The 26540-nt window shown below is 53.1% G+C and overlaps 1 protein-coding gene across 1 annotated transcript; it reads left to right on the forward strand.

Annotated features, from left to right (window-relative positions):
• Nucleotides 1-1749: 1749 nt before the first annotated feature.
• On the forward strand, nucleotides 1750-26206 carry ATL1 (atlastin GTPase 1; the record flags this gene model as incomplete). Its single annotated transcript, XM_079537277.1, has 14 exons — nucleotides 1750-1783; nucleotides 12012-12259; nucleotides 12612-12746; nucleotides 13473-13577; nucleotides 14252-14302; nucleotides 15859-15915; nucleotides 19304-19396; nucleotides 20236-20374; nucleotides 21176-21303; nucleotides 21829-21885; nucleotides 22637-22708; nucleotides 23550-23981; nucleotides 25415-25429; nucleotides 26096-26206. The coding sequence occupies 14 exons, from the start codon at nucleotides 1750-1752 to the stop codon at nucleotides 26204-26206; spliced, it is 1677 nt and encodes a 558-aa protein (XP_079393403.1).
• Nucleotides 26207-26540: the final 334 nt, after the last annotated feature.

The following is a 26540-nucleotide window of genomic DNA, read 5'->3' on the forward strand; positions in this document are numbered from 1 at the left end:
GAAGGCAGGAAGAATCAGAGAACGACTTGGGTTGGGTTGGGTTGGAAGGGACCTCACAGCTCCCCCAGCCCCACTCCTGCCATGGGCTGGGTGCCCCCCAGCTCCGGCTGCCCAGGGCCCATCCACGGCCTCAGGCACCTCCAGGGATGGGGCATCACAGCTGTGGGCAGCGCCAGAGCCTCACTGCCCTCTGAGGAAAGACGCCACAATGGAAAATGAAAGTGAAAAAATGCCTATAAATGGGGCAAGACAATCTTGACCTAAGCTGCAGTTCTCAAAAGCAATGAGGAAAGCAGGACCGGAGCCCATCTTGGCTTAATCAGACTTTCAAATTAACAGATCTCCTTTCCATCCTCCTTTTTTTTTTTTTTCCCCCTCTCCATTTCCCAGCTGCTTTTCTTTTAACCTCCTCTTTCAACCTATTTGAACTCTGCATGTCTCCAGCATAAGAAATCCCCTCTTGCAATGCAGTCTGCTTCTTGGGCTGCTTCAAAGAATCAACAGGCTTTATTTTATATATATATAAAATCATAGAATCACAGAATGGCCTGGGTTGCAAAGGAGCACAGTGCTCACCCAGTTCCAACCCCTGCTGTGTGCAGGTCACCAACCAGCAGCCCAGGCTGCCCAGAGCCACATCCAGCCTGGCCTTGAATGCCTGCAGGGATGGGGCATCCACAGCCTCCTTGGGCAATCTCCATTTGTTGAGGGCTTAGCTCCTTTTCCCATCCTTCTTAGGTTCTGTCTGTGCTGTCCCCCTGCGATCAATGCAGGCCATACCTCAAGAGCTGCACTGCGCTCCCTTCAGAAGGGCAGCACATAGCTGTGGTCCTGGATCCATCAGCAAGCCTTACCAGCAGCCATACACCAAGGGCCAGGCTGATCACTGGTCGCATTTTGCACCTGGGTGTTGCCACGCACTTGTGCTGAGTCACCATTTCCAAGAGCAATGGATCAATCCCAAACACCAGGGGTCAGAGCAGGGGGGAAGTCTGGTGAGTGATACAGAGTCACAGAATGGCCCAGCTTGGAAGGGACCTCAAGGATCACGAAGCTCCAACCCCCCTGTGCCATGCAGGGCCACCAACCTCCCCATTTCACAGCAGCCCAGGCTGCCCAGGGCCCCATCCAACCTGGCCTTCAACACCTCCAGGGATGGACGGGGCATCACAGCCTCTCTGGGCAGCTGTTCCAGCACCTCACCACTCTCACAGCACACAACTTCCCCCTGACATCCAACCTCAATCTGTCCTCCCTCAACTTCAAACCATTTCCCCTCGTCCTGCTATTATCACAGGGGAACGGTTTTAAACCAAACGAGGGGAGATGTGGGTTAGATGTGAAATTCTTCATGCGGAGGGCGGCGAGTCCCCGGCACCGCGCACAGCCGTGGGCGCCCCGTGCCTGGAGGTGCCCGAGGCCGCGGACTGGTCGGGGCAGCTGAGCCGTGGCGCACCCAGCCTACAGCAGGGCTCGCGTGGCGATGTCCGTTCCCAGCCGCCCATTGTGCGATCGCTGAGCCGCACCTTTTTGCGGCCCGGCCGCCCGCAGGCTGAGCGCACAGACGTACAGCGAGCAGGCTCCGTCCCCCGCCGCCGGCGCTCCCCGCGGGGCCGGGCCGGGCCGTGCTACGCCGTAGCGGGCGGGGATGCTGCCGGCGCCCCCGCCCGCCCCGCTCCACCGCGGCAGCCGCGCCAGACGCAGCGCGGCTCGGAGCCCGCACGGAGCCTCCCGCAGCCGCCCCGCGCCATGGCCCGGAACCGCAGGGAGAGGAGCAGCTGGGGTGAGCGGCGGGCCGAGCGGGGGGCGACGCGTCCCGGTGGCGGTCGAGGAGGAGGAGGAGCGGGGGAAGGGGGGGCACGGCCGCGGGCCGCCGCTGCGCCGAACAATGCCGCGGGGCGGGGGGCGCGCCCGGCTCCTCCCGGGGCTCGGCTCGGCCGGCGGGGCGGGGCGGGGCGGGCGGTGCAGCACGGCGGGTCCGGGGCAGGGGAGGCGGCCGGGGGCTGCGGCCGGCGGTCGGGCCTTGTGTGTGTGTGTGTGTGTGTGTGTGTGTGTCCGTCTGTCGGACGCCTTGTCTGTCAGCCCGCGTCCGTGCGTTGGATGCTGGGGATGGGGGCCGTGCCGTGGGGCCGTCCCGAGCGGCCGCCGCCCTCAGCCGGGGCCCGGCCTGCGTGGCTGTCCGCCTGTCGGCATCCCCGCCGTCCCTTCGGAGCCCCGCGGCCCCGCACGCAGCCCGCCCCGTGCCCGGGGCTCTCCGCGTTTCTCGGTGTGCCGCAGCCCTGCGAAGAGGGGCCGCTTCCACACCGCCTGAGCCCTGGGAGCTTTTAGCATTGCCAGCGAAGAGGAGGAGGAAGAGGAGGAGGAGGAGGAGGAGGAGGAGGAAGTCTCCCGGCCGCCTTCCTGCAGGCCTTCCCGTCTCCCAGCCGCCTTCCTGCGGGCAGGAGGGGAAAACTGCATCCCCCTGCAGCCCCGGGGTCCCACAGGTGGGCTGTGCCCCATGCACACAGCCTGGCCTTCACCTGCCCTGCTTAAGGCCTTCCTCACCCGGTAGAAATTCAGCTCAGACGGCATATAGCTACTGTTTAAGGCTGCAGGAGGCGTGATGTGTCATTCCCCGTCTTCCGATCCCTGTAGTAAGGCATCAGAGCTCACGGCACCCTGTCTGCAGGTGAGCGGAGCTCTGATGTTTAGATACACAAATTAGGTTCTAATTTGGATAGATGAGTGGAGTATTTCCCATGGTAATGATTAACGGCTCGGGGACATGTTTGCAGAAGCACACAGATAACGGAGGCTGTGATTGAAGCCAACGGAGCATGCGGTGTTCTTTTTGCAGGAGGAAATAAGCAGTGTGTGCCTGATGAGGGCTGTGTGTAACCATGACTGTGCAGGAAGGAGCTCAGACCTCGGGTAAACGGGGCTGACAGCTCGCAGCCAACACTGTGACATTCTCAGCTGTGTCTCACACGAGTGTCTGTCCCGTTTTTATGCGGGTTGAGCATTGCACGCACGTACGTGTGCTTGCACTTTCCCTTTGCATCTTGATGGTGTGAGAAAAAAATGCACGTGATGTCAAAACAGATTTAAACGGAGAAAAAAAGCCCTCCTAGGAGGTATAGGCTTGGTCTAGCAAAGCAATTAGACACGTGCCTGGTGTGAGCATACTGCTAAGCCGTGCTGGAGTGAAACGTGGTCTGTTGCTGGTTTGCTTCTGGGTCAGCTCAGCAAGAATCCGGAGCCTCATGTGGATTGATCACCTTCCATCCATCCACAGACCAAACACAGGGCGTTCCTGGAGTGATTTCCCAGCACTATGCTAGGCTGCTTGACATTGCAATTAGTGTGAGAGCCAAATGCTGTGTTTTTTTGTACCAAACGGCTCCCTTTAGTAGATGCCTGCATGTATACGGCAGCAGCTCATCTCCTGGAAGATGGGTTTTGTCAGCTGCCTGCATGGTGACATCCGTCTGTGAGGTGACTTCCAGTGCCTGTTTCTCAACCTGTCTGCTAAAGGAGCTCCTGGAGTGGGTCCAGAGGAGGGCCACTAAGATGATCAGAGGGGTGGAGCACCTCTGTTATGAGGAAAGGCTGAGGGAACTGGGCTTGTTTAGCTTGGAGAAGAGAAGGCTCCAGGGAGACCTCATGGTGGCCTTCAGTGCTTGAAGGGAGCAGATAAACAGGAGGGGAACGGCTGTTTGTGAGGGTGGGTGGTGATGGGACAAGGGGAATGGTTTTAAAGTGAGACAGGGGAGGTTTGGGTTGGATGTGAGGAGGAAGTTTTTCACTCAGAGGGTGGTGAGGCACTGGCACAGGTTGCCCAAGGAGGCTGTGGATGCCCCATCCCTGCAGGCATTCAAGGCCAGGCTGGATGTGGCTCTGGGCAGCCTGGGCTGCTTGTTGGTGACCTGCACACAGCAGGGGTTGGAGCTGGATGAGCACTGTGCTCCTGTGCAACCCAGTCAGTCTATGATTCTATGCAGGAGGGGTTTCAATCTCCTGCCTTCCAGGCAGTAAGTTCAGTCAGTAAAAACACGACACTGTTTTGGAATGGATCAAACTTTGTCCTATTTCCTAGTTGTTAGGCAGCCTGAAAGCTGCTCACTGCAATCCTCCACCTTTGTGTCATAAAAGCAATTTGCTTTTTTTAAAGATCCCGGAGTGAATTGAGGTGAGCAATTGCACAGCACGCAGAAGGAATTGCTTCCAGCCAGCTACCAAGGCTGTGTTACTGCTGCACCTCCCTGGTCGTGCAGGGGCACGTTGTGCATCTGGCACAGGGCTTAGCCCTGGGCAGGAGGTCAGCATAAGGCTGTGCATCATTGGAGGCTCTCTTACAAACGTGCTGAGTGGTGCGGAGAGCTTACAGCTGCTGCTAGTTGTGGGATGGATGGCTGGGAGAGCTGTGTATGGAGAAATCATAGAACCATAGAAAGGAACCCTAGAATGGCTTGGATTTGATCTTAGAGATCATCTAGTTCCAACCTCCCTGCCTGAGAAATCACGCAGTGTTTTCATCAGAGAAGGGGATCCTGCTTCTTCCTGGTCTGAATCCCGGTGGGTGCAGTATTACAAAGCTTTGCAGTGTGTGGCAGTGGTATTTTTTTCTGAGATTCCTTGTGCTTTTCACCTGCAGCACTTGGCTCCCTCTGCTGTGGCAAAACCACTCGAGATCTCTGCTCCCAGTCACTCATTTAAACAGCTCAGATGAGTACAAGGTATGTGAAATCTCGCACTGCCCATCATGGCACGTGTTGCAATCCAAACAACCAGCTCGTCAAGAGTTCAGTTTCAAAACCATAAAGAGGATTACAGAGGTTCCTGGTCAGGCTTTTCAAACTGGACTTGAGCTTCATGAGGGCTGTTCAAAGGGCCTGGCTGTCAGGAGGGGCTGAAAGCAGCTTCTGGAGGAAAGATTTTCTTCCAAAACAGACCAGATGGAGTTCATCAATGCCGCACTTTCTGCACGTACAGAAATGGGTTCAACTGAAAAAAAAAAAGGGTGATTTTTGGGTACATATTATATATATATATTTAGGTAATATTGCTAACAGCCTTTTTGTTTGTCGTTTTGCTTGTGACTCTGGATGCCATGTGCCTCCTGAAGAATGAAAGCTGAGGCTTTTCAGGCAGCTGGGCCTTTGCACAAATGCTACCAGAGATGAGAAGTTTCACAACAAAATTGCTAGCCTGTAACTGAGAAGGGAAGATGAGGTGTTGGGGCTTGTGAGCGAGCCGAGCCAACAGTGCAAGCGAGAGCCCCAAATCCCTAAGCAGCTTTTGGTCTTTGTGTGCCCAGGGTTTTGAGAGGTAGCATTGCACAAAGAATGTGAACAGCAGGGTGTGAGTCAGAGATGAGAAGGAGCAAGCCCAACCTTGCCCCTCCTGTGGAGGAACAAAGAGGTGCTGAGCCCTGAGCACATGTGCAAGAAACACGTAGCTGTGACACGCAGGAGCGTGGTTAGTGGGCATGGTGCTGATGGTTAGCCTTGATGATCCTGGAGTTCTTCTCCAACCTTAGTGATTCTATGACTCTGTATTCATAGCATGAGGAATCGTGTGAACCCCCCTGCACCAAATGCCTGCAGCCACCTCCAGCTGTGCGGTGAGGCAGAGGCGTACTGTCAGCTCTACAAGGCACAGTGTGCCAGTGGATCACCTCCAAAGCCACCTTGGATTGGGGACGCTCCAGCTCCTTGTGTCTTGGAGAAGTGTTCTTGTTTGCCACCTCGGAAAGGAGGAGTGAAGTTTCTCAAGTGGGGTAGAGGCTCACGAAGCTCTGTCAAGCCAGCACAATGTATTTTAAGCGCTCTGTTTTGGAGAAGCGTTTGTGCAATGTGCATTTCAGTCCCTGTGTCTCACCTGTGTGTGGCTGGACTGAAACGTGGTTAACAGTCCTAGAACTTCTATCTGAGAAACAGCTGATGGCCTTTGGGTAACGCTGTCTTAGAGATGCACTTTGACAAACAGATAGGAACCAAGTTCCTTCTGAACGTCACCCACTTAGCTTTGAAATTGGCCGGTCCTGGCATGGGCATTACCACAGAACTGTCTCACGTGGCCTCACATTTCCTGGGAAACTCCTAGGAAGGAATCTGTGTGATCTGCCTTCTTCCCAAAGAAGTTGGTGTGCCTGTGTCTCTGAAGCTTGCCGGCCCTTGGAGCTCTGCTGATGGGTGTTCTGTTGTTTCAGAGCTAGCTGAGGCACAGTAGTTCTGTGAGAGTAGGAGATGTTGTTTTCACTTTGTATTTTGGCATTTGAGATGCATCTGTCTTAACAAATAGTTTGGTGGCTAGTAATCATTCCAGCTCTTCACAGAACCACAGAATCATAGGGGTTGGAAGGAACGTCTGGAGATCCCCAGTTCAACCCGCTGCTAAAGCAGCATCCTTACAGGAGATTGCACAGAAAGCATCCAGGAGGGTTTGAATATCTCAGAGAAGGAGACAACAGCACCTCTCTGGGCAGCCTCTTCCCATGCTACGTCACCTTACAAAGTAAAGAAGTTTTTTCTTGTGTTCATATGGAATTTCTTGTGTTCCAGTTGGTGCCCATTGCCCCTTGTTCTGTCACTGGGCACCACTGAAAAGAGCCTGGCCCTGTTCTCATCACATCCACCCTTAGATATTTGTATTCATCGATGAAATCCCTTCTCAGCCTTCTCTTGTCTGGGCGAACAGCCCTAGGGCTCTCAGTCTTTCCTCATAAGGGAGATGCTTCAGGCCCTGATCGTCTCTGTGGCCCTCTGCTGGCTTTCTCCAGCAGTTCTGTCTGCCTGGAAGTGGGGAGCCCAGCACTGGGTGCAGTGTTCCAGATGTGCAGTTGGGAAGAAGAACCTCCCTTGACCTGCTGCACTCTCTGTGCAGTGCATCCCAGGATATCATTGGCCTTCTTGGCCATCACGACACACTGCTGGCTTATGGTCAACCGTTGGTCAACCATTGGTCAGCTGCTGGTCAACTGCTGATCATCCAGAACACCCAGATCCTTCTCTGCAGTGCTCCTTCCTGGCAGCACATCAGGATGATGTGGTTATTTCTCCCCAAGTGCATGACCCTACACTTGCCTTTGTTGGATTTCATCAGGTTCCTCTCTGCCTGACTCTCCTGTGTTGGCGCAGCCTTTTGGTGTGACGGCTGCTCCTCCTGGCTTCATTTAACCAGCTGAAGGTGTGCTCCGTCCCTTCATCCAGATTAAGATGTCAGAAGAGCCTGGCCCCAGTGCTGACCCTGGGGAACACTGCTAACTCATGTTTCTGCTAGCAGTCTTCCACCTGGGAGTGTTGTCAGAGTAGTCACACATCTCCTTAATCTGTCTGCCTTTGGAAGAAGGAGCTGAGCTGGCCATGCCATTCTGATGCCAGCTGCATGTCTCAGGGCTGGCGGGATGAAGATGCAGGGCCAGTTCTTTGCATAATGCTGGTGGATGGATGAAGAGGGCTCTGCCCAGCCTGGCAGCCCTGCTTGCCCTCCCGAAGATGCTGGCTCCCTGGAGCAGCACTGTCTAGACAGACACCTGGCAGCTCCGCACCTGGGGAGTTTGCTAATTCCCTTTGTGCTTTGGGATGCAGCTGTGCCCCTCTGCACTTGGGAAGGAGAGCTCTCCACTGAGCCTCTGTGCAGGACTGATACAGGTTGCAGCACTCCCTCCACCTTAGCTCTCCAGCGGATGCTTTGTTTCAGTGCTTTGTTTCTTGTTTTCCTTCATTAGCGTGCTAAGATGCTGAGCTCTGTGCAAGCCTCTCTCACAGAGGAGAGGATCTCTGGTCCCCACTCAGAATGGCTGCTGTCTTTTCCAGCCTTTTCTGATCCTTAGCTGGCGGTTGCATGGTGCAGTTAGCTCAGCACGAGCGGAACCAGCAGGACTCGTGTGTGGGAGCTGGAAGGGGTAAGTGCCAGGGATGCCGTGGCCTGGAGATAGATGGCTTTCTCTGCCCAAGCTGTTTGCACGGGGCAGATAAGCTTTCTGGCAGCTGGAGCCCTCTGGAGAATGCACCGAGGGATGCAGGCTGAGCGTGATCTGTTCTGTGTTTGGCTCGTGGAATGGGTAGCAGCACTGTGATACGTTTGTAATGCAAACAGCCGGGGCAAAAACAGCCTCAGAAAGGATCCACACAGCTATCGCTGCTGACTGAATTAATCCCCGGAGGGCTGCTGATAAGCAACCAAATCCCATCAATACAGACATGGCTCATTCCAGAGAAAGAACCAGTTAGAGATCATAACATCACAGAACCCGAGCTGGAAGGGACCCATAAGGATCACTGAGCCCAACTCGTGGCTCCAGATGGGACCGCTCAAAAATTAAAGTTAAAAAGGTTCAACTGTTAGACTTCTGTTTTCTCTCCTTGGTCGTTTCTGTTGTTCCATGCTTTTGGAGCAGCAGCTCCGTGGTAAATCAGTGTGCTGTAGCAGTGGCCCAGGCTGCAGCCCTTCTCCTCCTGCAGTGCTCCAGCAGGTGAGGCTCCTGGGCTCCCCTGAGCTGGGCTGGAAATGGAAATGGTCCATCTCAGGCTGTGCTGTGCAGCCTGGGTTTGCACAGGCCGTGCTCTGGGTCATGAGTCAGTCTGTGGAATGAGATGTATTTGTTGTGCGACTCATCGAAGGAAAAAGCTGACTTTCTTAGTTGGTCTCTGGTCTCAGCCTATGACCTGTTGGTCCAGAACTATGGAAGAGCATGAAGTTCTCACAAAGTATGCTGCGTGATCAGTGATGTGCTTTATCCAATTTATTCTTCTGCAGGGGCTCAATTACATTAGACATGAGCTGTCTGCCCTCACACTTGGAACATGCTGTATTTGTTGACTAAACTTGATTTAATTTTAACCACAAATAATTCCTACAGCGATTGAAGAAAGCTCAGTTTTCCCGTGGACTCAGGCTGTGTCGGAGCAGGGCCATTTCCTCACTGCTGCCTGACAGCACAATAGGAACGAATGCCAATTCCCCTCTCCTTCATCTTTCCACTTTAAGTCACTGTATGGAAAAGAGAACGTGGATCCCACCCTGCTTTGGAGTCGTGGAAATGAGCTGTTATGAAACGGGGAAAAGGAACTGCATCCTGGCAGTGACTGAATGAGCAGCTTGAGAATTGACGCAATCGCACGGCGCCGAGAGAGGAGGAGTCGAGTCAGGAGATGAGTGAAAGCAGGAGTGTGTTTGGGAGAGCTGAGGCCTCCTTCCCTCCCCTTTTGGCCAGATGATGGTTTGCCACCGCCAGGTACACCTTCCTTCAAAGCAGATAACTAATTTATGCTGGAAAGAGCAATTAAAATAATTGATTTCCAGTGATGCGCATCCAGCTTATAAAAACATCTCTGGTAGATAATGCAATAACCACAGCACGGGAGTTTCATCACATGGAAATAAATAGCAAGGATCGAGTTTTGTTTGCTGGCAGCTACATGAAAGCAGAAGAGATAATGGGGCTGAAATTAGCTCAGGGACCTGCTTAACGTAATGCCTTTCCTCCTGATATCTCCAAGGAACTGGAAAAGCAGCACATCCCACTCACTGTGCTCTGTGTGATGAGCAAACAGCCTGGCTGCCCACCGTGCTCCAGCTGATGGCAGAAGGATGTCCTTCAGTGGAGCAGGGCCACTCGGACTGCTGCCTGTGTGCACAGAACCTCCCCAAATCCATCAGCGCTCGGTGAATTAAAAGCAAAGTGCTGCCAGTGAAGGGACGGCACGACCTCCTGGAGGACCTCCTGGTAGTGCTGGTTGCTGTTGGTGATGGAGCAGGGACAACCGCCCGCCGTTCTGCTGCAGGTTGGGTCACCCCTCAAGGAGCTGCTGCGGTTCTCAGCTGCTCCTGATGCTGTCAAACTGATCTGATTCTCATGTGAGGCACTAAGAATTCGTTGGTGGAATTTTCCACTGAGGTGAGAAGATGTCTGCTCTTCCTGGAGGCCCTCATCCAGGCACCAGCAGCAGGGAGCTGGGTACCAAGCATCCCTCATGCTGGCAGGGCAGGACGGCCCTTAAACAGGAGTCAGGGCGGTCGGATCCGCAGCAGGGCCGGGTCTGAGCTGGGATATCCTTTGTGCCCTCCTGCAGGGTCCCACTATGGGATGACCGTCCCTCTGTCTGTAAGCTCTGTGGAGGGGACCCGGGGGTGGCACAGCTCTGTCACCTGCACACTGGGTGGCCTCGCTATGGCTACAGCCAGCAATGTTTAGATTCAGTTCCATTTACAAATGTTTTCCTGCCTCCACCATGAGTCACATCCCACAAGGACCTCTCTGCTGTCCTTTCTGTGCAGCTGTAGAAAGGAAAAAAAAATAAAATAAAATAAAAAGGACTCGCTTAGCTCAGCATTGGGAAACAGCAGGAGAGAGGGATTTCCAGTGACAGGCTTTATATGGCACTCGCAGCATGGCAGGCCCTAAAAGGACCACCAGGTTTGGCACCTGTCTGCACTTGTGTGCTGGGGAGGGCCTGATGCTGGAGGAGGTATTGAGTGCATGCAGCAAGCAGGCAGACAGCATTCCAGGTTTTTGGGTGGCTCAGTGATGTGTGCCTGCTCTGGGCTTTGGGAATGGGGAGGGCTTTTCTTGGAGTGACGTTGCCCAGGGGCTGATGCTGGAAGGGCATTCAGTGCTGCTGCAGCCTGCTGCAAAATTTTGCTATTCAGCTTATTTGGGACGTTTGCTTTGCTAAGGGAACTCCAAGCATCGGGAAGAAAAGATCTTTGTCTTTCAACTGGGAGCAGAGAAAGCTCGCAGTATATGTCCCAGAACCACCAGAAATCCCCTAGCAACAAGGCTTAATGATCCTGATATTTCATAGTGGGATCATAGGAAATCAGAAACTCGTACAAAAGCGCCGTTGTTGCTGGAGCCATCTTTATCAGAGGCCCAGAATGGGCAAACCCCATTCCTTGTGGTATTTATAGTTTGCCTTTTAGCATGTCTGTGCGTCGTCCCTGTGCTTTGCAACAGCTGGGACAGGCCTGAAAGCAGGGCCGTGGGGTCAGGGCTGAGCTGTGTGCTTGAAGCCTGCAGGCTGAGGCAGTGAGGGGCTTTGGGGCTACGTGTGGGGCTTTCCACTGCATGCTCCCCCCCCACTGGTGAGCAGGTTTTACAAGGCCTCAGGTGAGCTGGTCGGCGTGGTGCATTGCCTTTGCTGATCCTGTTCTGTGCTGGGCAGCTGGGAAGCAATGAAAGCACACTGGCAGGAGCTGGCCTGCTGAACCCCAGGGCTGTGATTCCTGCTGTCACCATGGCAGTGAATGGGCGCTGTGTGTCTGAGTGTCTGTGTGTCCTGTCTGAAGGCAAGCTGTCGAGTGGGAAGATTGCAGAATTAACACTCAGAGCCTTGGTGCAGACTGCAGGTCGGACAGGACTCTGGGCTGTGCTGTTGCCACAGAAACTGCAGTGACATACAAGCACAGAATTACAGCACGGTTGGGTTGGAAGGAACCTGAAAGCCTCCCCAGCCCCATCCCTGCCATGGGCTGGGTGCCCCCCAGCTCAGGCTGCCCACGGCCCCAGGCATCTCCAGGGATGGGGCACCACAGCTCTGGGCAGTGCCAGGGCCTCATTGCCTTCTGAGTAAAGAATTTTCCCCTGGCATCTAACCTACATCTCCCTTCTGTGTGTTATCAACATGCTTCTCACCCTAAATCTAGAACACAGCACGGTATAAGCTGCTAAGGGAGATGTTGTGGCCTCAGCTGAGGCTCATGGAGACGTTAGGACAACCTTTGTGCATGTAAGAAGGTGTTTCTGAAGGGCAGAGAATAATCTGTTCTCCATTTCAACTCTTGTAGGAGCATTTTGTCCAGGAGGGTCCCAGCAGGGACGGGCAGGCATGCTGACAGATTGCCCCAAAGCAGCTGGCAGCTTTGTCATGATGTCTGGGGAGTGCTGCAAAGACATCTGCTCTAAGCCGGGCTGTTCTGCGGTGGATATTTTGGCCAGCTGATCTGTTACAGCCCTGTCCTGTCCTGCTTTCCATCATTCTGTGCTTTCAGAAGGAGCCACACAGTTCTTGTGTCACTTGTTTCCACAGGTAGTTTTGCAGACAAGGCTTACGAGTGGAGCTCAGAGGAGGAGGAGTCCGTGAGGAAGGCAGGACCGGTGCAAGTCCTCATTGTCAAGGATGACCATTCTTTTGAACTGGATGAAGCTGCACTCAACCGCATCCTCCTCTCAGAAGCTGTCAGAGACAAAGAGGTTGTGGCTGTGTCAGTTGCTGGAGCTTTTAGAAAAGGGAAGTCCTTCCTGATGGACTTCATGCTGCGGTACATGTACAACAAGGTATGGCTGCTGCTGCACCTGGCTCTTCCACTGCTGCTCAGTGCTCCTGTGTGCCCGGGGCCGAGCAGGGAAGGACTCTGGTTTGGTGCTCTAGAGATGCTCCAGCCTCTCTTTAGCATGGAGCCTCACCAACTAAAATAGAGATGCTTCCACAGCCCCATGCAGTAGTGGGTCTCCTGTGGGACGCTGCCTTCCTTGACTCTGGAGCAGAAATGTTCACGTTTGCTATACTGTAAGAAACCTCTCTTGTGAGGGCGGCTTGTCTCCCCTACTGGGGTAGAGGCAGCACAGAGAGAGGTGTAAAAACACAGTGAAATGGGAAATGCAGCATTTCATCTGTTCTCACCTGCAGGAAGCAGTGGACTGGGTTGGAGATTACAACGAGCCTCTGACTGGTTTCTCCTGGAGGGGAGGATCTGAGCGGGAGACGACCGGCATCCAGATCTGGAGTGAGGTTTTCCTGGTGGACAAGCCTGATGGTAAAAAGGTATTTGCTTCTGTGCTGTGTGGCTCTCTGTCTATGTGTTACTCATCAGCTTGTCTTGCTGCTCCGGCTTCTGCCTTGTTGGAGGTGGCTGAAATGGTTGTGCAGGTTTTTGATACCTATCCCTGCTTTAGCATGAGTGGGTGGAATGCACCGAGTGATATGATGTCTGAGTGTTTCCGTGTGTCCCTGGTGTCGTCCCTACCTGTCCCTCTAACTCTGGGCACCCCTGAAATAATTTCTCTGCTGTTCCCTGGAATTTGAGCCCGTTGCAAACTATTCCCCATTGCTAAAGCAGCTGTGACATGGAACGCCTTCGTTCAGGGAGGCCGTGTATAGTGAGAACTGGGAAATCCTGCAAATTCAGCTTTTAGGCAGGAATATTTGTATCTGTCAGCTCTTCAGTGAAGTTGAGATAAGCTGCTGTATTTGGCTTCCATGACGTGAAGCCAGTGCAGGCTCAGGAAAAGACCCGTCTGCACTGACAGCAAATGTCAGAAGAACAAAGCAGTTCCCTGCTCTGTGTTATGCAGCATTCATTTCTTGCTGTCAGTGACTGGAGATGCTCTTTTCCTTTATCTTCCACCAAGTCTGAGGCTGGAGCACTGACATTCTCCACACACAGCTGATGTTCAACCACCTGTCCTGGTGGCATTTGAGAATGATTTTGCTCGGGTGCAGATGCCAAATGAGTGCATCCAGGCTGAGCTGGAGCTTTCTGTCTCTCAGGTTGCGGTGCTGCTGATGGACACACAGGGAACCTTCGACAGTCAGTCCACCCTGCGGGATTCAGCCACCGTGTTTGCCCTGAGCACAATGATCAGCTCAATACAGGTAAGAGGGGAGATGTCTCCAGGAAACACTTGCTAAAAGGTGGTGGCTGAAAAGCAGCAGCTTGGCACCAGCCTAATGCAGCTGGGGGAGAGACAAAGAGCAGCGTGTTGGCTGCGCTGAGTGCAGGGTTCAGTCGTGAGTGCACCTCTGCAGGGAACAGTCTCATCTCACCTCACCCCAAGAGCAAAGCCAGCAGCAGATGCACTCCTTTACTCCCAGCTGACAGAGAGGAAAGGATGTTGGTTGGTGAAGTTCGTGTGCCTTTGTCTCAGTGCTGCTGGAGAAACCTCTGGGCTGTGGGTATTCTCACAGCAGGTGGTTACTGTGGAGTAGTAAGGCTTCCTTCCTCTCACCTTTGCTTCTGGAGGACAGCATTAACAGGATGGAAGCAGTGTCTCGAGACAGAGCTCAGCACATCGTATACATGGAGGAAACATTATTTACTCCTATGAGGCTTCCTGGATGGGACATGACAGCCCCTGCTGCTCCCATGCTGGAGTGTTTTGCTGTGCTGACAGGAGCAGTGCCTGTCTGTCTGTCTGTCCAGCAGCACGGCTACGCTTGGAGCACCAGGGGCCAGCTGGGCCTTTGTCTGTGTCCCTATGGTCACACTGTAAGCTTTAACCACACTGATCCAAGGGGCAACGCTCTGAAGTTTCTGTGTTTTCTTACAGGTTTATAACTTGTCGCAGAATGTGCAGGAGGATGATCTGCAGCACCTGCAGGTAAGACCCCTTGTCTCTGCTGCTGTTCGTCACTGGGCTCCCTGGATTATGCTCTGCACTTGCAAGATGCTTTGCTCTGGGAAGGCACGTTTGCCTTTGGAGCTACAGATGGGTCTCAGAGTTTCCCAGCTCTCGTTTTGGTTTATGGGTGTATGGGAACTGCTGAGTCACGGCCTGAACCTCTGATTGATCACCTGAAGTGAGCCATGAGCCAGCCAGAGGAGCACAGCTGAAGGCAATTCACCTGTGCTGCCAGAAGGGCTGGAGCCTGGCTCCCTCCCCTCCTAGACCTATTTAAGAGCTGGCTACCAGTGGGGGAGGATCTCATCTGGAGATCCCTCCTTCTGGTGTATTGTGGTGAGCCCAGCATAAGGGTAAGCCTTCCATTTATTTTCTCTTGTTATCATAGTCCACTTCGCCTAACTCTCTTGTTTATTTTGTGATTGTAACATCTTGATATCCATTGGTTATACAATGGGCATGGAGGAACAGTCACTTGTGTTGAAATGTGTCTTGCTTCATAGCATGCCTGCTTGGGGCAGGGCAGTCAGTGAGATGCTCACCAGGAGCAGAGTCGTGCCCTGTAGGACTTTGGGGCTGGCAGGGATCTGTTATTTACTCCTAGAGTCATAGAATCACAAAATGGCTTCTGTTGGAAGGGACCTTAAAGCCCATCCAGCCCCCGCTGTGGGCAGGGACATCTCCATCCAGAGCAGGCTGCCCAGGGCCCCATCCAGTTTGGCCTTGGACATTTAGATTGAGAAACCCAGAGAAATTGGTTTATAAGCCTGGATATCAACATCTGGTTGTGGGTCAGTACAGATGACCCAGAAGAGTAGTTACAACTCTGAGTGCTGGAGACCAGCAGCTTTGGGGTGTTTTTTTTCTATGGCACACATGTCCTGCCTGCCTCTGCCCACAGTTTTCTTTTTTGTTCAGTTGGCTTCTTGACTGGCTAGTTAGGATTTCTTTTTTCCAGTAGCTTAAGGAAAGGAAAGGAAAAGTCCAGCTGGAGAAATCAGAAGAGTTCTGCGCTGTTTCAGTCAGTAAACATTTTTTTAACAAGAATACTGTATTTACGTTGAACTTATCCAGTGCAAATCCTATCTTTCAGTTGGAATTTGAAGCCATTATTGTTGAACACGTTGACCCACTTTTAGGCATCTGTGAAATACATTATTGGTGCCTGTGCTAAGAATTTGCAGCCCAGAGAGCCCTCCAATGTTGCTGGTAGGCTGATCTTAAGGTCTCTGCACAGTGGGGGTTTGCAGGGAAAGTACTTATTTCTGAATTCATTTCCACCCCTTCCTGGAGCATTTAAAGAGAGCAGGGCTCCAGCAGTCCCCTCTCGCACGTGAAGTTTGAAAGCAGCAGCAAGCAGTGGATTGGAGCCATTCTTTCATAGATTTGGCAGCCAAAAACTCTAGACTGAGATCTCTCACGTAAGGGCAGGCAATCACCACGCAAAGCCCATAACAGCTCCCTCTGCCCGTTAAACACGAAGCAAACGTGGCCCCGGCAGCTGACAGTCCTCCTTCCCTTGCATCTCTCCTCAGCTGTTCACCGAGTACGGACGGTTGGCTATGGAGGAAACCTTCCTGAAGCCCTTCCAGGTGAGTAGAGGCTGCTGCCACCAGCATCCCCCAAACCGATGGCTTTGCCACGAGGTGTCACTGCAGCTTGCAGGACGGATGAGCAGGGAGGCGTGGAGACTGGCTGAGCTGAGGCGAAGGAAAGGCTTTGTGTTTCCTAACCCGCGAGGAGCTTTGTGAATGCATCCAATTTCTTTCTTTCTGCTCTCAACCTTGGCGGCTCCCCAGCCCTGCAGCGATCCCCTCACCCAGCAGGTCTGGATGCAGCTGGAGGCTGTTAGCTGAGCGAGGCTTTGTTCCCAGGGACAAAAGGCTTCGGTGCAATGTGATGAGTGCTGTGTGGCATCAGCTGTGTCCTGGCAGGGCACCGTACAAGTGATGCCCTGCCTTGAGAGCTGTGCACGCAGCCATGCGACATTCCCAGCTGAAGGAGGGAGAGCCATCCCTGCAGCTCAGCCCTGTCCTGCTGAGGTGCTCAGCTTTAATGGCAGAGCTGTGGAATGAACACCCAGACAGGTTTGTAACGCTGCAGCCTTGGCTGTCAGAGCCTTGAGCCTGCTGCCTGGGAATCCTTGCACTTGGCACAACAAAGAGCATCAGCTCAGAGTGGCAAGTATAAGTGGGATTTTAACTTCAAATTAGTGACATCTGTTTCCCAGCCTGTGCAGAGGTGGCATTCAAGAGAGGAGAGCATTAGGCAAACACCAGCTTGCTCTGGACACCAGAGCTGTGAGCAGCTCAGCACGCAGGAGGATGATGGGCTGCAAGAGCCTCTTCTGGGGGGGAAGGTGAATGTGAGTGAAAAGAGAAAAGTGGAAGGAAGGGAGGTAGGAGTCTGTGGGATGGTTTTAGCAGCTGCCGTTGAGAAAGGTGGCTCAGCAGGTTGCTAAACCTGCAATCCTGCAACAGAACAAGCTGTGCTTTGTATGGCTTTGGTAGTGGCTGTACTGAGCCCCATGCACTTGGAAGGCTGGGAAGGAGTCAAAGAGATTTGGAAGATCATTGGTGCCTGCATAAGCCACTACATAAATACAGCCACAAATACTCACTACCCTTACCCAGGTGCCCCCAGTCTTAGTCCATCTTCTAGCTTGCACCTACAATAGGAAAGCTGGTGACTGGATGCAGGATTTGTGAGCTTTCCAAAGCAGAAAGCAGCTGTAGAAATGCAAGCAGTAATTGGGAATGGGTTACAGCTGTCTTGCTTTGCCTTCCAGTATTAAAAGAGAATTGTCAGTCTCCCCATCACCCTGGAGGGCAGGAGGGGTTTATAAGGTGGCTGTGAAGTGGGGGTGAAATGAAAAGGTTAAAAAATACAATGAATGGACAAATGGAGATTTTTGGGGAGCTTTGAGTATATATTGGATACAGCGTGGGTAGATGATTGGTAAATGGTGTTAAAGCTACCAGTAAAAATGTATGGCTTGTTGCTGTAAGAACCAGGAGAAAACTGTAACACGGTACAGAAAAAGCCAGACATTAAATAAATATTTCTGTTCTTTATTTAAAAGTTAGCAGGGTAATCTTGCCAAATATTACGGTGAAAGTGAAATACTCCATCAGTAAGAAGGAGGCTGTAAGGAGACACTGTTAAATGTGCTTAAGTCATTAGGGCTGGCTGAGAGCCTGTGGCTTTGCCTAACGATGTAAGTGATGCCATGCAGGTCTGTGGGCAGTAAGTCTGGTCACACGTCCCACTATCCCTTTTACAAGGCCACAAGCTTGGTTGATAAAGGTGACAGTCACTGTGGTGTTCTGCCTTCTGTGTGCCTTATCTCCATAAAGTGCTGATGGAAATAGAGCCAACAATGCAGCCAGTCAGCATTGTCTGTTTTAATCCGTGTAAATGGATTAAAAACCCATTAACTGATAGAGGGCTGAGGATGCTGAACTAATTGTAACAGGGATGCCTCATCCTTCAGAAGCCTTTCCTTGGGACTACCCCCAGGGTCTCTCTGCTTCATTGCAATCTTCAGCAGCGATCTCTGTGCAAGTATGGAACGGATGTGGTGAGATTTGGTGGAGAGCTGGTGGTGGTGGGGCCGTGTGAGCAGCACACAGCTGCCTGTCCCCACCTCAGCACTGCCTCCTGCAGAGCACATCTGAGGACGGCCATCTATTGCCACTTCCCAGCCAGGAGGAGGCAGCCTGCAGCTGAGGCTGGACAAATTCAGTGTGGTGATGGGGAGCAACTGAACAGCTCAGCTAGAGGTGTGGGGGCCTGGAACCAAGGCAGCTTTCTTTGCAGGAGGTGGTCTGCAGTTTGAGTTCCGTGGGTGAGGTTCTGAGCCTGGAAGTCAAAGTCAATGAATGTCTTTTGTCCTTGCGATACGTGAGCCTGGAAAGGAGGATTTTGGAGAAAGCTCCTATGGGAGGATGCTGCCAAACAGGGAGTGTGGCGATAGGGAGATGGTTGAGCTGGAGCTGCTGGAAAAGAAGCAGTGCTTGATGGTGGAAAATGAGCTTTTCCCTTGTGCTCCCACTCTGCTGTGTGCTGAAACGCAGCGCTGCGTGCTGACCGGTGCCTTTGCTTGGCAGAGGGTTGAGGGTGGGTGCTGGGCACGGTGAGCACAGCAGGTCTGCTGCAATCCTGCTCGAGAAGAAAGGAAATGGCTCCCAATTCAGACAGGACGAGGAGTGCATAATGTGTTTGTGGAAAAGTCCTAAACACGGCCCTGTCTCCTCAGCGTCCTGCAGTCTCCAAAAGAACAGCGTGTCCTGAAAGACAGAGCCGCGGGCGTTTGCTGTGGCTTGCAGTGCCTTTAGGAATGGCCAACTCACTGCTCTTTTTTTTTTCCCCTGATGTTTTCTGGAAGAAAAATAAGAAGGGGAAACGTTTTCCCTCCCTCTCCCAAATCTTTGTTTTAAACATAGACAAGTTTTAGGGAAATTCCACTGAAAGGCATTCTCCTCATTGCTCATTCCAATGGAGAGGAGAAGCCCTGCCTCCTCTGCCCCACAACCTTCCGTGGGATGCAGAAGAGACACCAGAGCTGTGATCCCTTCCAAACCCCATTTCTGTCGAGATGCAGAGTTGTCTGTGCTGGCATTTATTTATGCGTTGAATGGAAACGTCGGATGTCTCAATAAAGATTACCAAAGCCAACCATTTCTTACTCCTCCTCGTTATCCTACATGTGCTTCTCGTTAAAAGTCTGTCTGGAGAGCTGCCCGGTGGAAATGGCTGGAAAACGAGCCTGTGAAATTCCCATAGGATGGAGCTCAGCGCTGCTGCAGCTCGCTGCCTTTTGTCCTGGTTAGCAAAAATCCCTTCCTTGTTTTGCAGTCGAAATGACCGGTGCTGTTTTTCAAGCGAGAGACTCAAACCATCATCCAGCAAATCCCCCCCTGATAACGCGTGGCTGAGCGGTGCTGCGTGGCACTGACTGCTTCTGCTTCTGTTCCCTAGTCCCTCATATTCCTGGTGCGTGACTGGAGTTTCCCCTATGAATTTTCCTACGGATCCGACGGCGGCGCGAGGTTTTTGGAGAAGCGGCTGAAGGTTTGTCCTTTCTCCAATGGATTTCAGGAATGATTTCCACCTGGGATTCCGCTACGAGGCAGGGCTTTGCTCAGCTGCAAGCTGGTGATGATGGTTAAAGTCACACCCCGACTTGCCCGTGCCTTAAAATCACAGCAGAGATGCCTTAGAGAATCATAGAACCACAGAATGCCTTGGGTTGGATCAGCTAGATGATCTAGATTCTAGTTGATCCTTGAGGTCCCTTCCAACCCAAGCCATTCTGGATCAGTTCCAGCCCCTTACCATGGGCAGGGTTGCCAGTCACTAAACCAGGCAGCAGATCAGGCTGCTCAGGGCCCCATCAAGCTGCATTTGGGACCTCCATGGCTGGGGTGTGCCAGCACTGCCCAGAGGAGTTGTGATGCTATGATCCTGTGTTGTAGGAAGCTGAATCCTCCATGCTGCAGTCAGTGTGGGGCTGCACTTCTGCTGGAGGGACAAGGAAAATGCTTTAATAATAGGCTCTTGTGCAGTGAAAGCGATGGGCAAGGGCTGTGTGGGGATTAATCAGGAAATGCATGGGTGATTTGGTAGTGGAGAGACCTGGTCAGAGGGAAGACAAGAATGGCCCTGGTAGGGAAACCCCAAATGCTTTTGCATTCAGGTCATGCACACGTGTGCGCATTCTCCAGTTGATAATAACGTGCCCCAGGGCGTGTGGTCAGAGATGTGGGTTGCTGGCAGAGCTCTGGCCTTGTGCTCATGCACTGTGCTGCTAAGGGATGCCCTCCTGGTGTGGACACCTCACGCTCCTGCTGGCACTGTTGTCCCATTCTCTCTGCATGCACAGGAAACCTGATCACACTGCTCTCCCACAGGTCTCAGGGAATCAGCACGAAGAGCTGCAGAATGTCAGGAAGCACATCCACTCCTGCTTCACCAAAATCTCCTGCTTCCTTTTACCTCACCCCGGCCTGAAGGTAGCCACCAACCCCAACTTCGACGGAAAGCTGAAAGGTACAAAGCAAAGGTCCATTGCCAGATTGATACCACAGGCTGTGATGCCTTTATTCCGTGATGCCTTTACAAGTATTTTCCATGAAGGAGCTTCTGCAGTGCATTCCTGTTCTGATGTGCAGCTGGGCAGAGCAGGGCAGGCTGGTTCTTGCACAGCAGGTTGTGCTGGCAGCCTTGTCACATGTGCTCTCAAAAGAACAGTTATTTCACTTTGAAAAGCAAGGCACATTTAACCCTCCTGACTTGTTTCCCTTCAGGACAGACTTAGTTAATCAGGTGAAATAAAAGGGAAGGGTAAACAAAATGGAACTCATCCTTCTGGCAAACGATGCTAAGGAGCAGCAGGGCAGGCAAGGCAGTAGGGGGGGGAGGCTCTGCTGGAAGCTGAACTGGGGTTTGTTAATTCCTCCTTTAATTTCAGGTGCTGAGCAGTATTTAACAGAGCTGGCTTAGGATTGTCAGCATCTTACTGACAGCATTCTCTTGTTCTTTCAGAGCTGTACTCAGCTTTTCTCTTGGCATGGAGGTGCTGCTCTCTGGCACTTGGTGCACGTGAGCAGTGCCATCAAAAGCAAAAGTCACATCTGTGTTCCTGCAACTACTTTGGAGACAGTGAAGCTGGCTGGTGTATACATGCACAGCTGCATGCTCTGTCTGTGGGTTAACTTCACTAGGATCATTGCTGAGCTCACCTCCCCGAGTTACAGTGTGTGTGCCTGTATCCAGGATCCCCCTTGCTGTGTGATGGCAGTGCAGGCTGGGGCTGAGGGGTGGCACTGATGATGTTGGGTTTATTTCCAGAAATAGACGACGAGTTCATCAAGAACTTGAAGATTTTAATTCCCTGGCTTCTGAGTCCCGAGAGCCTGGATGTTAAGGAGATCAATGGAAACCACATCACCTGCCGGGGCCTTGTGGAATATTTTAAGGTATTAGCTTTCTCCAGAGAAATTAGGCTTATTTGTTTGTGGCACGTCAGCACTTTAGCTGTAAGGAAAGGGGAAAGTGTCAGCGTGTTTGGCCACGCAGTGAGCCTGAGTCAGGGCTCCTCCTTGCCATGGAGGACTGGAGGGAGGGAGGCTGAGGGCCATATTCCCATTGCCTTTGGAAAAGGCTGCGCTGTGTTGTCATGGCTACTGGGACATTTTAATGCAAGACATCAGTGAGTAATTCTCACCACCTACTCTCTGGGGCTACCTGACTCCGGCTCCTTCTCCTTCAGTGAAGGATGGAGGTAGGTGTGCAAATCCTATGGGGTAGATATTGGAGTGAGTGATGGCAGTGTGAGTCCTCAGAGACCCCCCTGCAGCACCCAAAGAATGGACGGTGAGCCGTGTGCTGCCTGGCAAAGCATCCCCTGCTGAAGCCATCCCATGCTGGGATCCTCCCCCTCTTGGGGCTTTTCCCATCCTGTTGATGCTGTGCTGCACCTGATGTGATTTCATGTTTTGCAGGCCTACATAAAGATCTACCAGGGGGAGGAGCTGCCGCACCCCAAGTCGATGCTGCAGGTAGGTGGGCTGTGCGAGGTGACGGCCCCTGCACTGTGATTGCTGTTATTTCCCATGAGCTGTCGGAGGAGTCGCACTGGTGCAGCACTTGGAGCTCCCATGCTTTTTAAGTGCCTTACTTTGACAACCCAAGCTGCGTCCAGCAGTCTCTTCAAAGCCCAAAGGAGCTGTGCTGTGGGGAAGCAGCAGAGGCAGCAGGGCTGGGCTGCTGAGCTGCAGTTTCCCTGCAGATGAGCAGCGTTGTCCCCTGGCTGTGCTGTGAGCACACACTGAAGGATGTGCCCCACGTGGATGCTGCAGTGCTGGGTCAGGGCTCAGCAGGAGGCTGCAGCTGTGGCTGTTTACATACCCTGAGCTTTTTATCTGCTTTCTTGCCGTTTCCCACAGCTGAAGCCAGAGGTTCCATTGCTCTGACTTGGAGGAATCCTCTCCTGACGCAGGCTTTTGTCTGAGGGGACTGAACAGGGAAATAGGGAAGGATCTTCTTTGGTGTTGGTCGGAGTGCAGTTGGAGAAGGGAGCTGTGTAATTCTGTGTGTGTTCTGGGGTTCAGAACCACAGAACCACACGTGCCTCCAGGCCAAGAGCATGTGGATCGTGTGCCCCCAGGTTCCTTGCTGTCACTACACTTCTTTGATGATGGGAGTTGGACTCAATGATCCTTTTGGCTCCCTTTCCAGATTGGGATGTTCTGTAGTCCTTAACCTTACAATCCCGCAGCTGAACTCTGCACCCTTTTGCCCTTCTTGCAGGCCACAGCAGAAGCCAACAATTTAGCAGCAGTTGCCACTGCCAAAGACACCTACAGCAGGAGAATGGAAGAGGTAGGTGTGCTGAGCAGGCTTCCTAGCAAGGTGCCTGGTGCCCCATGGCTGTCAGCATTCAGAGGGCATTTGGGCCTTCAGTGATGTGCTTTAACTTCTAGTTGGCCTTGAAGTGCTCAGGCAGTGGGACTGGATGGTCTTTGTGGGTCCCTTCCAGCTGAATATCCTGTCTTGTCCTATCCTAATCCTATCCTATTCTTTAACCTGTGTCGTGGCTGGTGCTAATTAGGGGATAAAGTCATTATATATCATTAAATTAAAGTCATTATATATCGTTATAAGTGGCTTTTCACCTCTGCCTTACCCTACCAGCCCATCTCAGCTCAGGCATGTGCTGATCACTGTGATGTTTCAAGGTGAAGCTCAGACTTCAGCCTGTTTCCTGCCACTTCCAGCTCTGTTCTACAGTACTGGAGGTTGCTGTGTGTTGGCACGGGAGGGGTGTGGAGCTGCATGGCCAAATTACTGCGTGCTGCCCTGGGTCTGTGTTTGTGCTGGTGCCTTAAAGCCCAAAGTGCTGATCCTCTGCAGCAGGAGAACAATGCTGGTTATTTGAAGGTGGGCCTTTGAGTCTCCAGGTTCCTGAGCAATAGCTTGAAGACTCAGTGCCAAGAGGAGGGCAGGTCTGGTGATGGGATGGAAGCCGGGGGAGGCTCAGATTGGGTTCTAAGAACAATTCCTTAGGCTAAGAGGAGGAGGAGAGGGGCTGGATCCCACACCAGTGAGCAGTCAGTGTGGTTGATGCTGAAGGGGAGCGCGCGGAGCCGCCGTTCTGGTGGTTTGCATGGCAGAACCCAGGAGCTGAGGGTGCTGAGTGACCTGGCTGTGCTTTGCAATGCAGGTCTGTGGGGGGGACAAGCCCTTCCTGGCACCCAGCGACCTGCAGGCCAAACACGTGGAGCTGAAGGACGAAGCCGTCAGGCTGTTCCGTGGGGTGAAGAAGATGGGAGGGGAGGAGTTCAGCCGCCGCTACCTCCAGCAGCTGGAGAACGAGATCGATGAGCTCTACATCCAGTACATCAAGCACAACGACAGCAAGAACATCTTCCATGCCGCCCGCACCCCCGCCACGCTCTTCGTCGTCATCTTCATCACTTACGTGATCGCCGGGGTGACCGGCTTCATTGGCTTGGACATCATAGCCAGTCTGTGCAACATGATCATGGGCTTGACACTTATCACACTGTGTACCTGGGCGTACATCAGATACTCTGGGGAGTACAGAGAACTGGGTGCAGTCATAGACCAAGTGGCGGCGGCGCTGTGGGACCAGGTAGGATGAAGAGCTTCTCATTTAAAAACCCACCGGCCAAACCCACGTCCCAACCCCGAGTTCTTAAGCATTGTTTCCTGGGGCTTTTCCTCCTCTTCGAATGGCTCTTGGGTTTGCATGTAGGGTTGGTGGGTGCAGTGGGACAGTGCGCTTCAGTCTGTGCCTTAGGCCTTCTAGATGGGGAAAGCAGGGCCAGAAGTGTTTTCAGGTTGGGTTGTGGAGGTGATCGTAAGGGGAGAAGAGTCTTAGGCCTGGGTGGCTCTCTGAGGGTGGAAGAGCACAGCAAGCCTGAAGCTGGCCAAGGCCCTGGGCTCAAGTCCGATCCCCACAAACTGTTTCGGTCTGCCTTTTTCTGCTTGTTTTACCCATCCCAAAATGCTGCTTTATGGACACTAAATGCTGGCACAGGGCAGCATGGAGTGTGATCCTGCTGGGGAGGTGCTCAGGACCACAGGAGTTTGTGTGCTTGGAGTGTCAAGGAGGAAGCCCTGCTCCTCCCTCCTGGCACAGGGCAGGGATTTGGCAGTTCCTGGCTGCAGGATGTTAAGGATGGGGCTCTGTCCTGCCTGCTTTCAGGCTTGCCATCTCTCTTTGTCTTTGCTTTGTGCAAACAGGTGCAAAGGTCCTGGTTGGGTCCTGCTGTCAGACATCCCTAAAACCTTAACAGAGGTTGCAGTGAGAAAACACTGCCCTTGGCAGCGCTGCCCCTTGGTTCCTTTTTATCCAGGAGTGAGGAGTTTTAGCTTCAGTGTGACCACCTCCACCTGCTCCACCTGTGGCTAGAGCTAGCCACACTTCATTTTTCACACTGAGCTGTTTATTACTCAGCTTCTTCGCCCCTGAACCAGGCAGTGATGTCACTCAGCAGGGCTGCCTTTAAAACAAGGCAAGCAGGGGCAGCCCATGGCCCCCTGCATCCCGGCTGGGTCCATTCTGACATCATGGTGCTGCTATTGGGGCCTTTCGAGGGATGCTGGGTGTCGAAGCCCATCCCTGTGTAGGAACCTGGGATGAGTTCAGCACCACAGTGAGCACAGGAGGGGCCAGCAGAAAGTGAGAGGGATGAGTTGCCTGCAAGCTGCCCTGCTGGGAAATCAAGGAAGAGGTTAAAGTGCTTGCAGCTGCTCCCTGGCACCCAGCTGCCGCAGGCACATCTCAGCACAACCCCCCAAAGAGAGGGGAGAGCACTCCCAAGGAGGAGCTCTGCAGAGTAGCAGTGCCTCGGGCTGTTGGTGCACTGGGGGGAAGAGCAGTGCTGGGAGCCCTCAGGGCTCTGTATGTGTGTGCTGTCCCTGTGGGTGCAGGAGGGCTGGCTGGGGCCCTGGGGGGGCACTGAATGGAGACGTTTGCTCCCTTGGACTTGTGTGATACACAGAGATGCTTCTTTTTTTTTTATTTTTCTTCCCCTTTTCTTTCCCCAATGCCTCTCGCAGGGAAGCACAAATGAGGTAAGTGCCTCTCGGGTCTCCCTGTTCCCCCCAGCACTTCTCCTATGGGTGCCTCGAGTGCTGGGGAACCCCTGGGAGGCAAAGCACGCGGAGCTGCTGGATGCAGGGATGGGGCTGATGGCAGCATGGGGCACCTCCAGTGCCTGGGAAGGGCACTGCTGGAGGCCAAGTGGGGGAGAGAGTTTGGGGCTTGTGTGTGTGTGTTATAAGGGGGGGGGCTTGAATCTTTCTCCTATTCATTGTGTTTGGGGATGCTATGGGGCCAGCTCCACGGCACAGCCCCGCCGCACAGCTTTCCTGTGTGAGTCCTGGTGCATTTTGCTGCCTTTGAGTGAGGTGGGAACTTCTAAGCGAGATGTGGAGCAGCTCTCACAGGGGCTGTGAACCCCTTCTGTCCCATGGAGACCAGTGCTGGGCTGTCTGGGGGCCTCTCTGTGCCTCAAGCCCTGCTGGAAGTTGTGACCTGTGGGGCTGTTGGGCTTTGCTCTATCTTTGTGCAATGCTAAAAGCTTAGTGAGCTCCTGAACTGGGTCTTTCCCCTTTGGATGTCAGAGCAGGGCTTGGAGGGCTCTTCCACCCAACCCTTCTGCAGCTCTACACTCGTACACCATCAGCAGTGGGTGCACAAAGCAGAGGCGATCCGAGCCTCTCCCGTGTCTCTTGCAGGCTTTGTACAAGCTGTACAGCGCAGCAGCGACCCACAGACATTTGTACCACCACGCCTTCCCTGCACAGAGAGCGGAGCCGGCCGAGGGCCCCGACAGGAAGAAGATGTGACACAGCTGTGAGCCCTGCTGCTGCATGAACGCGGCACGGCCGTCGCTTCAGCCCTTCTTTGCTCCCCCCTCGCGAGCTGCCACGCAGGACCAAACAGGGGCTCTGCCCCCACGGTGCCGGCCGGGAAGCTCGGGGCACGTCTGGTGTTCTGTTCCATGTACATAGCGGTGCTACTGCCCACACAAAGTGCTTTTGATTGATTTGCAATATCCAGCGTACTTCCCAGCTCCTTTACAAAGCCTTATTTCTCCCTTTTTCATTAATCATTAAGGGAATGGTAATTTGCGTGGCGCTGCAACTAAAGACCTTCCAAATCCTAGCGTTATTCCAAACC

This window comes from Tetrao urogallus (assembly GCF_951394365.1).
Source record: "Tetrao urogallus genome assembly, chromosome: 6".
Classification (NCBI taxonomy): domain Eukaryota; kingdom Metazoa; phylum Chordata; class Aves; order Galliformes; family Phasianidae; genus Tetrao; species Tetrao urogallus.